This window comes from Cornus florida, unplaced genomic scaffold (genome assembly GCF_030987335.1).
Source record: "Cornus florida cultivar Cherokee Brave unplaced genomic scaffold, ASM3098733v1 CherokeeBrave_3.0.0_Hap2_Chr05, whole genome shotgun sequence".
Lineage (NCBI taxonomy): Eukaryota > Viridiplantae > Streptophyta > Magnoliopsida > Cornales > Cornaceae > Cornus > Cornus florida.
The window spans coordinates 69,005,909-69,022,772 of NW_026775575.1; the positions used below are offsets into that span (position 1 = coordinate 69,005,909).

A 16,864-nucleotide genomic window follows, 5' to 3' on the forward strand; every position below is an offset into this window, starting at 1 on the left:
ATAAAGATAAATAAAACTACCAAAAGCTACAATCAAGTTTCACAACACTCACAAGGTCGGGAGGAAAATGCTCCAAGAAACAAACATTAGCTTTTTTATCTGCAAAGCTTATTTAGCTAAAAGAGTAGGAGCTGGGACATTTCCTTGCCAATTGACAAGGTGCACTGTGAAATAAGAAGAAGACTACAAACAAAAAATAATGTCCGTTATATATACTTGCAAGTGTAAAGGATAAGAAAGTTTTTCATTCACTATCCAAATAATAACATGAGGTATTTGTTTAGTTAAAATGATAATTTGGAAATGTTATAAAAAAATATTACATTCAATTTTGAAATGAGAAATGTTTTTTAGAACAACCCAAAATATAAAGATGGACAAATATTTTTGGGACGGAGGGTAACCTTCAAAATTATATTTGTTAGTATTTTATTTAATAAACGTGTTTTTATGTCTTATTAGGTTATTGATGATTTTTATGAAAAATGCTCTATTTGTTTAGCTCATCATGTGGAGGTCAATGTCCAAAAGGATCCAAGGGGCAATATTATTTGTAAAGAAATTTAAAAGAGTTTTCCAATTTCTTTCCAGGACTTTAGAGAAGAAATAAAACTTACATATTCAAATACGGAAACATTTTGGACAGAAAGTTCTGAACTAGTTTACTATTTTGGGCATATCTTCTGATTCAAAATTCAGAATTATGCAAACTCAAAAGCTCTTAAAAGAACACTCGAAGTCCGTCATTTTTATGCAGAATAGTACTTTCATGAAACACACTCCCACTAGGTCAAAATCAGGATTCAATATGGAAATAAAATTCTAGCAGATTTCTTTTCTAACGAGTTCTTTCTTTCTTTCTTTTAAAGAAAATCCTAACGTTGTGTTTGGTGGGCATGAATGGAATAAAATTGAATGATCATTTTAATCATTCATTTGTTTGGTATGCAATTTAAAGTACGAATTGTCATTCCATTGGAATGAAAATTTATTCCTTTGAATGAAAATCAATTCCATAACTAAACCTATGGAATGACCATTTCATTCCCAAGTAACTTTTATAAAAAAATCAATTTCCCAAAAACCCCATGTATTCTAAGTCTAAAAGCCATCACTACCTTCCACCACACCACCTTCGCCTTTCACCACCACCACCACTGACTCCACCACTATCACTGCCTTCCATCACCGTCGCCGCCACCGACTTTCACCATCACCTGCCGCTTTCCACCACCACCGCCGCCGCCACTTTCCACCACCACCACCATCGCATTTCACCACAGCCACCACCTTCCACCACCATCTTTCACCACTGCTACCTTCCACCATCGCCACTGCTATCGCCACCACTACCACCAGCCACTACCATCGCCTTCCACCGCCATTGCCTTCCACCCCCACCACTGCCACCGTCTTCCACCACTACCACCACCACCACCACCACCACTGCCACCGCCTTTTACTACCACCACCACCATCACCTTTCGGCCACCACCACCACCGCTTCCCACCATCTTCTAACACTGTCATTGCCACCTCCCCTACCTTCCACCACCATCACAATCACCTTCATTGGCTTCCATCACCGCCACCTACACTACTATCTCCTTCCACCACCACCACAACACTACTACCACCACCTTCCACTAACATCACTGCCGACTTCCACCATCATTGCCACCGTCACCTTCCATGATTGCCACCACCGCCACATTCTAACACTACTATTGTTTTCCACCTTCACTGTCACCATTTATTTTTAAAAAATTATAAAATAATATCATTTTCTTAATTTATATTAATTTATTTGATACTAAGAAAGATATTTTAGAGAACTCAATTTGAAATTTACTCTATTCAAAATTTTAAATTGATCCAACCAAACACTAGAATGGTTATTATCATTTCATTTCTACACATTTTATATTTATAACCAAACAATATAATGAGAATGGCCATTCCATTCTATTATTATTCTCATTCCATTCTTACTTGCATTCTATGTCATTCATGCATATCAAACACAACATAAAGGATATTTATATAAGAGAAAGATGAGCAGCCATGAGAATGGAGAGACAAAAAATATAGAGGATCAATCGGCGACTAAAGAACAAAAAGAGGAGGCTCAAGGATGCTCGTGCAATTGACAAAGAAATTAACCATAGAATACCTTTTACTTTTGATTCTAGGTTTGGTTATTGTTATTTTATTATTCATGGGGTTTTAAAATCTTATCCAAGGCTGAAAGTATGCCCTAATCTTGTAACTCTATAATTTTCAATTGTTAAATTTATTGAATATTAATAAAATCTTTTTCTCTATTGTTTAATGCAGTTTCAATTCAATTAATTTTATGTGCTTAACCAAAGACTAAGATTGATTGTATTTAAACTTTAGCATAAATGTTATTTGTGTCTGACCAAGAATTCGTAATCTTCATAGGGCTATTTGAGAAAAAGATAATAAATTATAATCTAAATAGTTATAGTTTATGTTTTTCCTTCAGTTATTTATTTATGAATCATGATCAAGATGAAATAAATATTTGATTGAATTTATGTCTAATCAAGGATAGACCATTCATAAATTTAATTAAATTTTATGCCTATGAAGGATAGACCGTCCATGAATTTAATTGAAAATATTAGATATTGGATGTGTGGATATGAAATCAAACATTTAATAAATTTGCAATTAAAAATAGGGGTTATGATAATTAGTGGTGAAATCAAAGTCTTGGTATTTATTTCCATTTCCTTATTTTATCAATTGTATTGTTTTTTTATTTGAATCATCAAATATTTATTAAATTAGTTAAATAATAATTTTAGAATTAATTTGTCAATTATCTCATAATACACACCATGTTTACATATGACTCATATACTTGCGAATTAAATTTGATTTAGATTATTCTATTAATTGAGTTGATTTAATTCACAAATAACGAATCATATGTAGACATAGCATGTATTACAAGATTGTTCCCACGGGGACTAATTAGGACAATTAATTCTAGAACTATTATTTAACTAATTTAACCAAAAATTGAGTGATTCAATCTAAAAGAACAATGAGTACGTTAATATGAAGACGGGATAAATAAGAACCAAGACTTGGATTCCACCACTAATAATTATAACTCTTATTTTCAATTGTAAATTTATCAAATGTCCACTTTAATTTTCACACATCCAATACATAATATTTTCGTTTAAATCATAGATGGTATATATTTGATTAGGGATAGATTCAATTAAATATATATTATCTTATTCATAAATCATAAATAATTAATTGAAGAAAAACACATAAATTACAACTATTCTTCCGTAGTGAGGCATAAATTGTCATACTAGTAATTTTTTTATTTTTCTCTAATAGCCCTATGAGGATGACTAGTTCACGGTCAAACACTAGCAACCTTTATGCTAAAGTTTAAATATAATCAATCTTAGTCTATGGTTAAGCACATCAAATTATTTGAGTTGAAACATGCCTTAAAAATAGAGAAAAAATTTTATTCATCAAATAACCATTCAATAAATTTAACAATTGAAAAATATAGAGTTATAAGATTATAGCTTCCTCTCAGCCTTGACTTAGAGATTAGAACCACATGAAAAATAAACAAGAACAATCAAATTCGGAATCATAAGTAGAAAGTCTTTTATGTTGTCTATGTCAGTTCCATAAGCCGCCTCCTTCTGTTCCTTAACCGATCGATTCATCTATATTTTTCTGTATTTTTTTGTCTCTCCCTTCTTATGGTTGCTCATCTTTCTCTTTTTTTAGCCATCTTTTAAGGTTTTCTTTAAAAGAAATAAAGAAAGAACTCGTTGGAAAAGAAATCAGACAGAAATTATTTTTCATATTGAAGCCTGATTTTGACCTAGTTGGAATGCATTTTACGAAATTACTATTAGACACAAAAATGACGGGTTAACGAAATTGGCTTGCTGAAAAGTCTTCTAAATTTCTCTATAAATTATCTTGACCCTTAAATTCTTTTGGACGTTTGACCTCCACACAATGAGCTAAGCAAATAGAGCATTTTTCACTAATAACCTTAAAAGACATAAAAACACATTTATTAAATAAAATAATTTAAAATAAAATACTAACAAATATAATTTGGAAGGTTAATTATGTATAAATTATGCACTTATCACATTTGTAATTGTTTATATTTATCTATCTGTATCTATATACTAGTAAAAAAATTAATCAAATATTTATAAAATTATGATCAAGAATCCGAGAGTCGGAGAAATCCAACTGGTTTTATGTAAGCTGACGAATATTGTTTTGACTCAGTTTTTGGCCCGAATATTGTTTTGACTCGGGTCGCATTGGGAATCGGTTTCAGTCTAAAGTATATTGATATACTTACTACTAGAGGACATGAGGCAACCCTAGCTAATTGAAATTGAACACGTACTACGTCTATGTATAAGGGTTTCTCTTATACTCTGTTAGGTAGAAAAAAAGGAAAAGGTGTGGAGAAAGAAGGAACAAAAGAGAAAATAGGAAGAATGGAACAAAATTTCTTTATTCGATAGAGATAAATAAGGAAAAAAAGGAAATAAGAAGGATGACTCATCATTTCTCCTTTACAAATTTGGATTTGGATCTCTAAGTTAAAACTAAGTTTAATTTTCTACAGAATGACATGTGTCATGTAAGATATATCTATGGCATATGTTAAATCACTTTAGCTAATTTAATAAAAGTTAGGACACTGCACCGTTTTAAGATTGAAAAGTTTTAAAATACCTTGACCATTTATACTTAAGTTTAAATATAAAACTGTATAAAAATGCATCTAGGTATTACTAACCAAAGATTTATTATTTCTAAATAATGAAGAACTCTATTTTCTATTGATATCATGGCAAACTATGCTCAAAATTTAAATTTTACAAAAAAAAAATTTCTTGGTAAATGTGGAATTTTTTTTATTATTTTTACAAAATTCATCTAATGAGATAAATATGTACTAACCAAAGATTATATATATTTTATTAATCATGATTTTATATAATTGTTGTCTGATTCAATTATACAAATTATTATTTTTTATTATTTTTTATTTTTTTCTTAATTGAAAAGGATTGGGACGTGAGGTTTAATCGTGAAAAAGTAAATGAATCAAGTAAGTTTGTAAAAGTTATGTAGGATATTGAGTAAGTTATGTAGGATATTGGGTATGACAAAAGTTATGTAGGATATTGGGTAAGTTATGTAGGATATTGGGTATGACACGTGGTTGATTGTTTGGAGCTAAAAATAGGTAGTACAAAATTTTTGTGTAAATCTATTCTGACACATCAGATTTACACAAAAATACATACACAACTGTTGGAGATGCTCTTAGAGTAATTTTAACTTAGAGGATACCCAAGAAGAAAAGAGGGAAAACAAGTGAACTATTATAGAAGTTTTAAATAAAATGTTATCTTAAATTATTTAAATTACAGTGTCATCCTCTATATATTAGAATATTATAAATATTATTGGACGGAATAAAAAGAAGGAAATATATAATTTCTTCCCTGAGAATGCCTCATCCACCCCTTCTTCTCTCCCTTCCATCTAATTTTTTTCTTAATTTCTTACCGAAAGAAGCATTAATAATCGCTACTCTTCAAGTCACCATCTAATCCAGGATAAAAATAAAAAATAAAAAATCACCTTAGAACAAAAATAGGATTGACCCTTTTGGTAACTTCCTTTTTATCCTTTTTATTTATTTATTTATTTTGTTTATTTATTTTTCTTTTTTAAAAATAAAAAATAGCTAAAGTTTTTTGAGATGTTCTACATGTTTAACACACATAGATAGATCTAATTAATTTTTGTGAGGACCATGACTCATGCAAAATAAATCAATGAAATAAATTTCAAAATGATTAAACATTTAGTGAAACAAATAACTAAATTGCAAAATAAATGGAAATTGGAACCGTACTTCTTAAAACCAGAACAAATTAAACATAAAGCATATAACAAGTATAACTTAATTAAAACAAATGCAGTAATCAAAGCTTGAGATTCAAATCGAGTCCTGATGATTCCGAATGTTCAAAGTCGGATCTTTCTACTTTTGGAGTAGTATTCGCAGCAGAATTATTCAAACAAGCCATTGCTGAAGAACCAGAACCACTTGAACCTCCAACACCACCCATCACCATCCTTAGTCTAGGATCATAGAACGGTACTTGTGGATGATTCATCAAGGCCGACCTACGATGCATATCGGACCACGATTTGTGCATCATGGAGTCGTGTATAATTCCAAGTAGATACGAATGCGATGAAGATGGTGATCTTTGATTGAAAGAGCCATGAAGAGGGCCATGATGGGGAGGAGGAGGAGGAGGAGGGAAACTTGAATAAGAAGGATAGAAGTGATAAGGGTGGGGCCGGTGTTCGAAAGGCGTGACACCAACCATCATCCCACCATGCTTCCTCCTTTTGGCCAACGCCCGCTCTTCTTTGTGGGCGTTTTGGTGCCCTCCAAGTGCTTGTGAAGTAGAGAACTCTTTTTTGCAGAAGTTGCATGAGAAAACCCTAGGCACCTCCGGCCGCTTCGAGCCGGACTCGCTTCTTGATGGGTTCAAAGGTTCTTCTGGCCACTTTGACACCACTTCTTGGCTTGTATCGTTGAGTAGGAGGCATAGGGGATTTGGATTTGGATTTGGATCCAATTCTTCTTCGGATTTCAGTTTGATCATATTCTTCTTGTTGTTGTTGCAGTAGTTTCCATCAGATCCTTCTGAGATGCTTGAAGCATCATCTGAAGGACATTGATCTTCTAAACTTCGTGGAGCTTCCATGGCCATGGTCACAATAATTTGTCAGGGTTAATTTTTGTACAAGAATGGTGTGTACAAGAATGGTGTGTACAAGACGGTATAGCTAGCTAGGTTCTTCAAGTATATATATATAGAGAGAGAGGGAGAGTTGATGCTCAATCTCTTATATATGGTAATATATATATATATATCTTCCTTCCTTGTAAAATCATTGAATGGAGTTATATAAGCACATTACTATGATTGTGTATCTTGATTGATTAAGTTTACATGCAATAATTCCAAAAATATACTTGAACTACTATTTTTGTTTCTCCTCCATTCTACTGCTTCCAAGGGTGTTTTGAATTAAGTCCCAATCAGTAAAGTTCATAATTGCAGCTTCTTCCATTTCTCAATCAAGTCAAAGCTTAAGGCTCTGTTTGGTTATATGAAAATTAATAGTGGAAAGTGTAAGTAATTAAAAAAAAAAAAAAATTCAAGTGAAAGGAAATTTTCTATTTGTTTACCATGATTTATAATTTTTTTTTGACTCTGTTTGGTTATATGAAAATTAATAGTGGAAAGTGTAAGTAAAAAAAAAAAAAAAAAGTCAAGTGAAAGGAAATTTTCTATTTGTTTACCACGATTCTTAATTTTTTTTAAAAAAAGAAAGTTATGAACATTACCATAAGAAGAAAGGGCATTAGTATAAGTTCATAAAACTTTCTAAGGAATCAAATTTTTTCTGTGTTTTTTTCAGTAGAAGTTTATGGGAAAGTTATGTGGTTGTAGAAAGTAATTTTCATTTAAATTTTTTATTTTCTTGCTAACTAAACTTTTAAAATGTTAAAAAATATATATATATATTTCCTTTTTTTAATTTCTTGCAATTCCTATCTTACCAAACTGAACTGAGCCCTAAAAAGGGCGGTTTAATTCAAGTTAGTGCCGGTATAGCTTATTTTTCTTAATTGAATTGTACACATAATTGTAGAGCTATACAGTCAGTAGTATATATTGTGTATACGAATATCCATATGGCATTATTTGGCATTGTCCAAACTAAGATCTCATATAAATTTAATTATATCAGTAAAATATTACTGTTTATAAATTATACTATCTTCCGATTATAATAATAATGAACTTCTGATATAGATGAAAGTGAGTTTCCCTTATTTAGTTGGGTAAATTAAAGAATCAAAGTGACATAAACCTTTCATTATTTAGCAAGGGTAGAAGATGAAGAAAGTTCTATATTTTGTTGCCACTATAGCATTGTTATACAATATATTAATTAAATTTCTCTCGTGTTAAAAAATATATATATATAAATTTTTCTTTGTGATATTTATTTATTTATTTATTATTATTATTATTATTATTATTTTGGTCAACGATGGTAGTATCACGACCATTACTAAATAAAAATTTGTAATTCGTAGGAGTGACCTAAGGGGACTTCCTTGATATTTCTTCATTTATGCGTTTGAATTTATGGAATTTGAGCTATTTCCATGTTTGATTTTAAATTCAAGAAGGTAAATAAAGGAAAAATGATATATTAGGAGGGTTTGCTACCTTTAAATTGTATTTTGACCTTTCAAAATGGAAAAATTTGGAGAGAAAGGACAACGCTTTAATAAAATTTCTAAAATACCCAATGTAGTCTTAAAATTATAAAGAAAAAAATAGATAACCTACTCTAATCTCTCCTTAGGTTTTGCCTAATTACAAGTTGATGAAACTCATGCATTTATTAACAACGTGTCCCATTAAGGTCCGAACCGTTTTTGCAAATACCTCCCATCCATACAAAATTTAGGCCTTCTTGTCAGAAAATTTGGTTAGAGGAACTAAATTGCCCATCAACCAAGTGGAAAAGACGTTATTACCCTTATAGTATTACCAAATGACAGAAAGTCTTATTTAATGGACGAAAATATCCTTCTCTCCCTCACTACCGTGCACCACCATTTTCATTTATAACACAAGATATAAAGAAAAAAACAAACAAACAAATGCGGAGCACAAGAATATATATGTATCATTTTCAATAGAAATCCCATAATTGAGAAGATATAAAAAATCAAACTTATTACTTATATGTGTATATAATTGCAGAGCGACCCATTCAGCGTTTGTTAATTTTGTCCTGATTGCAAAACTAATTGGAACCCAACACCATCACCATCGCCAACACGGAACATGCACCACCACCATCGGTAACCATCACAATCGCCGACACCCAACACCGCCACCAACCGACCCCATTTGACGTTTGATAAGGACTTTTTGTCATGATTATAGAACCCTAATTGAAACTCAACATCACCACCACATAAATAGTGTTAACATTTCAATCAAACAGTTTTATATTAAAAAAATTTAAAAAGAAAAAATTGAATTTTGTTAGTATAAATTTCTCGTGGAAAACATTTTACCTTGAATGAGTCATGACAGGATGGGTTCGATCATTACATTGAAGAAAAAGGCGGCCTCCATGTTCGTCAAGCCAAACCCCGACCCAGCTGAAGCACCCAGTGATATTGAGGTTCGACACGGCATGTCCGTACACTCATTTTTGTGTCTGAAGAGGATTGAACCTCTCAAGCTTGGTGAGGTTAATAAGCTTGTCTGTAATTCTCTGTAGTTTATGAGTTTGTCACTTGGTGGTTGCAGGGATGTGCATATATTGCGAGATAGAGGTGCGTGGTTGAGGAAGACGAGTTACATTAGGGTTTTGGAGGGAATTTGGGGAGATGAGGTCCTAGGGTTTGAAGGTTTTACATAAACCCATAATTCTCTCTCGAAAGCAATCATCTCTAAAACAATTGCTATCGTTAGGGACAAAATTATTTTCAATCAATGAAGTTTCATGATGATTCATGTGTATAAATGCCTTTGTATATGTATAAATATGTTGTTTTTGTTTTGGGGTTTTGAATTGGTGGTGACGATTATGATGATTTGGTTGAAGTAGTAGCAGTGATGGTGGTGGGAAGAGGGGGTCATGGTTGAAGCGGTAAGAGAAGAAAGAAAGAGAACGAGGAGAAGAAGAAAAAGGATGGAGGAATAAAACAACCAAAAAAATGTCTTAACCATATGTAATGGGCAAAATGGTCATTTCCTATCCCTTGTATTTTTAACTTTTTTATCAATATAATAATAAAGGTAGTTGAGTAAATTTGTGACGTTTCGCAATTTTCTATTTTTTTGGTAATTTTTTTTTTTTACTTTCGGATTATTTTATTTTTGTGTCTCTTTTTGTATGTCATGCACCGATTAACGTGCCACGAGGGTTCCAAGAGTCATTTAGAACATTTCTTTGAGTTTAAAACTTTTAGAAATATATTTTGAGTCATTTTGGTATTTTTCAAAAATTTGGTCTGGGAGGCCTCGTGTGGGTCCCACGCCTAAATTTGCGTGTCCGAAAAATATTTTCTGAACTTAATTACATGTTTTATATATTATTTGATGTATATGTGAGGGTGCATTTGAAATTTTTCATGTTAGTGGCTTAATCGTGGTTTAGTGGGCTTATAAGGCATTTTGGTCATTTTAGTGGTCAACACATTTGTAATACCCCTAGATTTAAAAGGATATTCCTGGTATTTAATGTATTGTTTAAATTGCATTTTTACTTGTTTATTTGTTAATTTTGTTTATTTAATTGATTATTTGTTTTATTTATTTATTTATTAACGGATGATTTTTGAATTAATTATTTTAAGTGTTTTTAATTATTTGATTAATTGTGTTTTTATATTAATTGAGTAATTGTAGTATTAAATGATCCGTTACTTAACTAAGGTTCCCTAAGAAGTTACGTGAGTATCTTAACATAGACTGCTATATGGGCCGATCGACTGGAGTTATACGATAGGGCTGTAATTAAACAAGGATTAGGGTTTAGTGTTTACGCCTATAAATACAGTGATCACGTTGGTTTAGGGTTTGGGGGAAAAACAAAGTGTTAGTTCTGCAAAACACAGAGAGATACAGAGTAAGGTTTTGAGAGAGCAGAGCAAGTTTGTGAGGTTTCTGACTGAGGCTTCAGGGTCGGACCTAGGAGAAGGAAGGACAAAGGAGGTGTGGTGGTGGGTTTACTAGAACCAGAGGAGGCTTTACAGTCGTTCGTATTGCCGGATCAGTAGACACGACGCCGGGATTTCATAACTGAAATCAAAGACAAGTTCTTTTCTTCCTCCTTCCCGTTGGCCTGTGTTCTGTGCATCTAGATATACTCTAGGGTTTAATGGATCAATAATTGAATCAAGCATGTTTTATATGTCAAATTAATCTTATCTTTATTTTGAATTAGTTAGGTGATGGATTTCTGAAGTTTCATTACAGTACTTGTGTTACCTAAGCATGCTTTGTCTATAGAACTTATAGTTCTGTAGTTGATTTTGACCACATGTGGGGGATAGGGCTACATGACTTTTCTACAGATTTCAGCCCCTATTTTTGGATTATGCTTCCCTCTTCTTCTTCCTCCATGAAAAGCCACCATTGTAGCTCACTTTAAACTCACTTTTGACATAGTTTTAGTATGATTTTAACCATGGCGGAAATGAGAAAAACTCTCTATTCGTCAAGAGCTTTCCATTGATACCAAAAACAGTCCTATTTAACCACTTCAAAATTTTGGGCTCCCCTTGGTGTTATGATTTTGTTAAAGCTTCAAGATGAAAGTTTATTCTTCTTGTCCTCCTCTCTCAATTGGTGTAGCTAGCTTGCATTTTTAGGGGATTTTATCACTTGTTACAAATTAGGGTTTGAGATTCAAAGAGGTAAAGTTGTCTAACTTGTATAGTTCTCTAATTTTATAGTTAAATTCATGTTTTTCCCTAATTTTTACATACTAATTTGATGTCAATTTTGTAGTAACATGCTAGGGTTTTATATATGTGATGAATTATGTCAAATTGTTAGTTGCTATGTGATCAATTGTGACTTTTGTGAGTTGAATTGCAATTATAGTATGTACTATATGGTTATTTTTGAATGACTATGATAATTTGGGTTGAATTGACATTCTAATTATATATGACATGCTAAGTACACTATAATAACCCTAGTTTTTAAAAGGATAAGATTGAAATTTAAATTTGTTTCTATGTGTCAAATTGTTTATTGAATAGTGGTTTATTTTGTTTTACTTAAATGAATTAATTTTTTTTTATTGTTTGTGTTTGTTTGAATTAATTAATTTATTTAAATTTGATTTTGCTCTTCTGTAATTACATTAATTGTGTTTATGGACTTAGTGTTTAAGGATTTAATTGGCATTATTTGTATTAGTTGCATTTATTACATTAGTAGATTTAACTTGTGTGAAGGTGTGTCCTTAAGTGTTTTCATAAATTTTCTTTATTATTATTTTTTTATATATAATTGGGTAATTAAGTTAAATAAGTGTTTTTATTTCGTTATTTATTTACAATCTTTTGGAAGTCACGTATGTAGGTGCCGTAGATTACAACTGTGGTTTTGTTTTTATGGGCCGACTGGGGTTGGAATTAGGGCTTAGTTTTTAATTGGATATGGACTAGGGTTACGGTAATAAGCTTATAAATATAAGCTTTACAGTGGTTTAGGGTTTTAGAGACGTGAGCATAATGGTGGTAAAACGGAGAAAGTTACAGAGGGAATTACAGAGAAAGATAAAGGGAGAAAGTCTAGGGTTTTGCCTTAGGCTAGGGCTGAACCAAGGAGGAGGAGGAGGAGTAGAGGTTGGCTTGTGGGTAAAACCAAGAGCAACAGAGGTGGAACGGTTGTCGGAGATTTCATCGAAAAATTCAGAGACGGTTAAGGCAAGTTCTTTCCTTTCCCTCTCCCGTTGCTTGTGTTCTGTGCATCATTAGACTGTCTCTAGGGTTTTAATTGATCATTAGTTAATTTATACATGCTTGTTATATGCTAAATCAGATGTCTGTATATGTGGAAGTAATCTGTTTCAGTTCTTGTACCTCTGGTTTCTAGTTTGGAGTGGAAGCATGTTTAATTGGTTAAGGTTTTAAATACTGTATTTGAATTGAACTTTTGTGAACAAGGCATAGGGATGTTGTTGGATGTTTCTAGGACTCTTAAGACTAGATTTAAGAAGCAACAGAGGGGTAAGAAAGGGTCGGAGATGGAACAGATCGTCGGAGACGGCGAAGGAACAAACTGGAGCTCTCAAAGGGGAGAGAGCCGGCTCTCCCATGGAGAGAGCCGGCTCTAGGCAAAGTGGAGCCTGCTCCACTTGTTTTGGGAGCAGGCTCTTTCTTTGTGCATATACTGAAGCAGTTGCGCCTTGTTTGATCCAACTGTGGGTTTTTAAACAATGTCTGGGCTACTGTGATGATTTTAAACATTAATTCATGGAGTATTAAAGCCCTAAGATGCATTAATTTGTTTTTATGCTAATGTTTTAAACAGTAGGAAAATCTTAAGTAAGTCGCAGGCTGTTTAAGGACTTAACGGACCGGAAGGATTTAATTGTGCAAACTTTGTCTAGGAATTAAAAAGGGTTGGAACATGGTTTCCAAACAATATTACCATGTTATATTAGAGCCTCACATAATAAATTATTGTCTTAGTACTATTGGATTTAACAGTAAGAGGGAAAGTGCAGCGGTGCAGGCTGTTAATGGAAGGAACGAATTTAATTGCCTAGTTTTATTTCAGTAATTTAACAGAGTATATTTATATTTAAAAATCTTGTTCTAGTGGCATGCTAGGATTATTTAATTAACAAGTGTGATCTATGCATATCCTGGATGTTAATTGTTGAAATACTAAATATTTTTCTGCAATGCATGGATTTAAGCTTGGAACTTTAGTTGCGGTAATTTTAAGCATTACATTGCAATTATTTGGATTAGAGTTTGGACTTCAATTGGATGTTGGCTTGGAATTAATTGAAGAATTAAATATATTTTCTATCAATTACCTGGATGGATGCTGGATTATAACATGACGAATTAGTAAACTTTGTCTCGTTTGATTACATGGATGGATTCTGGATTTGTAGTTGATAACTTGTTTAGATTATGTGTTTATCAACTATATGGATAATGTGGACTTTATTTGATGTACTGCTTATAATGTTGCATCATTTACAGATTATATGCATGGTATGTACCGGTATGGGACGGTGACATACGGAGGGACGGATTAGATCAAAACGTTAATTCTAACCCATTCATACATACGGAATGAATTAACTAAAACAGTTAAATCATATATGGTTTCATGTCCTGTCAACTAAAATAGTTGAACGACATATTGGATGGTTGTTTATATTTTCTGTTAATAGGAAGGATAAGGATTTAATTAAAATATTTAAATCCTAATTATATGATGTGTTTTGGCGACGAATAGTTGATCGGCTCAACATTGTATTTGGATGGGTTGTATATACACTTAATTTATGTTAGTCTGTGCGGCTGAACAAGCTGAACGACTAGCTGGATTTTTTATAGTTGGATAGGATCGGACTTTATATATATAATTATGGTACCGCGATCTGAGCTTGAGTCTCATAGTCGACGGTTAGGGAGCGAATATGCAGTAGGATGCATAGCTAGCTATGTTGGTTGAGGTATACCCTGTTAAGCTTAGGTAGTCATGCCCACTCAGGTGCGTTTTTGCATGTTACCTTCTGTTCAGGTTGAGACCCTCAGCATAGTCTAGTGAGAGTCTTGTAGTGTGGTTATATGTATATATCTATTTACGGACTATATAGATATGGTTGAGACATCTAGGATGTATCTGCGTATCGGGTCTCTGTTTGGATTGTAGTTAGGATAGAACTTATTCGTGAGCCTGACCCATTATTATTTTTCAGGTAACGGACGGTTCCAGGTCTTAGAGCTTGTTCGTGCTGAGCAGAGACGACTACTTATTCTACCGACGATGTAGGAGGTTCTTCATGGTTTAGCAGTGGACTTCTTTTTAGTTGTTCGCTTTCCAGTATTGGCTTTTGATTAGGGGTCCACCAGATGGATTCCCGAGTTGTATTATAATTGGAGAAGTTGGATGTAACAAACTAATTCTTATTTATAAGATTTATTCTGAAGTTTTCAATAAAGGATTTTCATTTAGTTTCTTTCCAGCGAATTTTATTTACTCATGTTTATCTTAATTATATTCTGTGTTCGATTATTGCTAATTTGTTTGATATCCTCGGGTAGTTGGGAGTGGGCCTGGCCAACCCGCATCCGGAAATCCGGGGGTATTACATACACCAAGTGTTTGTAATATTGCTAATGTGAGTATTTTATTGTCAAATTCATGTTATTGTTGTATTAAAATTCATATGTTGACATGTTCAATAATGTTGTTATTGTCAAATGCCAAGTATGTTTAAAAGTTGATGTTTATATATAATTTCACGTGAAGTTAGAATTGTGACTATGAATTGACAATGATGATTATTAAGGCATGTTATACATTATAAGCATGACATTGTATTGTCATTGGGCATTGGGTCTGTTGTGAGAAAATGTGGAATGTGAATGGTGAATTTTGAAGAAGTTTTGATGAATGGTTTTCCTAAACCCTGTAGTTGGGAAGGTACCCCTTTGTTGGCGGTGCTAGTTAGTTAATAGGGACACGGGAGGTACACGTGAGTAATTTAGCGAATTCAGACCACAAATGGTAGTTGGAAGTTACCATTTACCAGAGACGACTAGCAAATTCTCCGTAAGGACGACAGAGGTACCAAAGTCTGGCTAGTTAGTACGTTTTCGGTGTGGGTGTGTGGATTTGCGAAGGTGTGTGTGTATGGTATATGTTTGCATAAGTCATTTCATACATTGAATCACTTCAAATTGTTGATGATGGATAACTTGTGACTTGTTGATGACGTGTGATCACGACATGATCCCTATTCTCTTACTCTATTCTTTGATGTGTCTAAACATATATTTGTCTACTTAATTTTAGGAGATGTCACTTAGGCAATCTCTAATGAGTCATTGTACCAATTCCTCTACTTAACATTTTTCAAGAAACGGGAAAGAAGTTATGGATGACCCACAACTTCATATATGATGACATTGAGGACCTTCTTTTATCAACTAGACGCTTAGTCTCTTTTGAAGCATGAAATATTTGATATTTTGGGAATTGTAATGATACTTGTAATTATTTTGCTACAAGCTTGTATTTAATGACTACTTGTATGTATTTTATGGATAGAAATGGTTTTGAGACCAATGTACCATCTTTTGTGGTCTCATTAGGATTTCTATTCCCTTTTGAGGTTTATAGCCATTCAATGATGTAATTGAACTTATTTTGATTATGAACGATATAATCGGATCTAGTGTGATGAATGAATGATGAAATCAAAGTTCCCTTGTGCCGTTATGTTGTAGACTCCATGAGTTAGCTTGACAATTCACTTTTGACCATCCATGTATGTTGGAGTTGAGGGGGATAGAGTATTTAGTATTGAAATGCAATTACAGTGGCTATTTTCAGGTTCCTAGGTGGAGAGCCGGCTCTTTTCTTAAGGGAGCCGGCTCCCTGTGTCTTTTTTTTCATAAGTACCGTAGCACAGTAGCCAAATCTGTAATTTTTTTAGAAAGGAGAGCCGGCTCCTTCAGCAAAAGGAGTCGGTTCCTTTGCTGCTATCAGGGACGGAGACAGTTAAGGACCAGGGGGCATGTGCCCCCTTGGATTTTCCCCCTCTCTTATATTATATATATATTTTATAATAATATATATGTTTTTTTTTTAAATTAAAATATGAAAAGTGCCCCCGCCCCCCTAAATTTTCTCATTATTCATAGAATTCTATATATGTGTCATATTTTTCTACTAAATTGTTTCCTCAATCCTTATATTCTATATCGGTAAAGTAATTTCATCTAAAAATGTCACTCTTTCTATATATATATATATATATATATATATATATATCATAAACATTGACTTATATGCACGTACATTATATTGTAAATATATGTTATGATATATAATACTATAATATGTCCCACCTGAAAAAAAATTCTTCCTCCGTCCCTGACAGCATAGGCAAATTTTGATTATTTGTCTCTAGGACT

At 32.8% G+C, this 16,864-nt stretch overlaps 1 protein-coding gene and 1 long non-coding RNA gene across 2 annotated transcripts; one reads left to right on the forward strand and one right to left on the reverse strand.

The window, feature by feature from the left end:
* Positions 1-6,044: 6,044 nt before the first annotated feature.
* Positions 6,045-6,848, reverse strand: LOC132309418 (zinc finger protein 7-like). Its single transcript, XM_059807729.1, has one exon. It carries the CDS (start codon positions 6,846-6,848, stop codon positions 6,045-6,047), a length of 804 nt encoding a protein of 267 aa, XP_059663712.1.
* Positions 6,849-9,201: 2,353 nt separating this feature from the next.
* Positions 9,202-14,883, forward strand: LOC132310200 (uncharacterized). The gene is made up of 2 exons (XR_009482573.1): positions 9,202-9,426; positions 14,641-14,883. It is a non-coding gene; the product is annotated as an uncharacterized LOC132310200 (long non-coding RNA).
* The last annotated feature ends 1,981 nt before the right edge of the window (positions 14,884-16,864 follow it).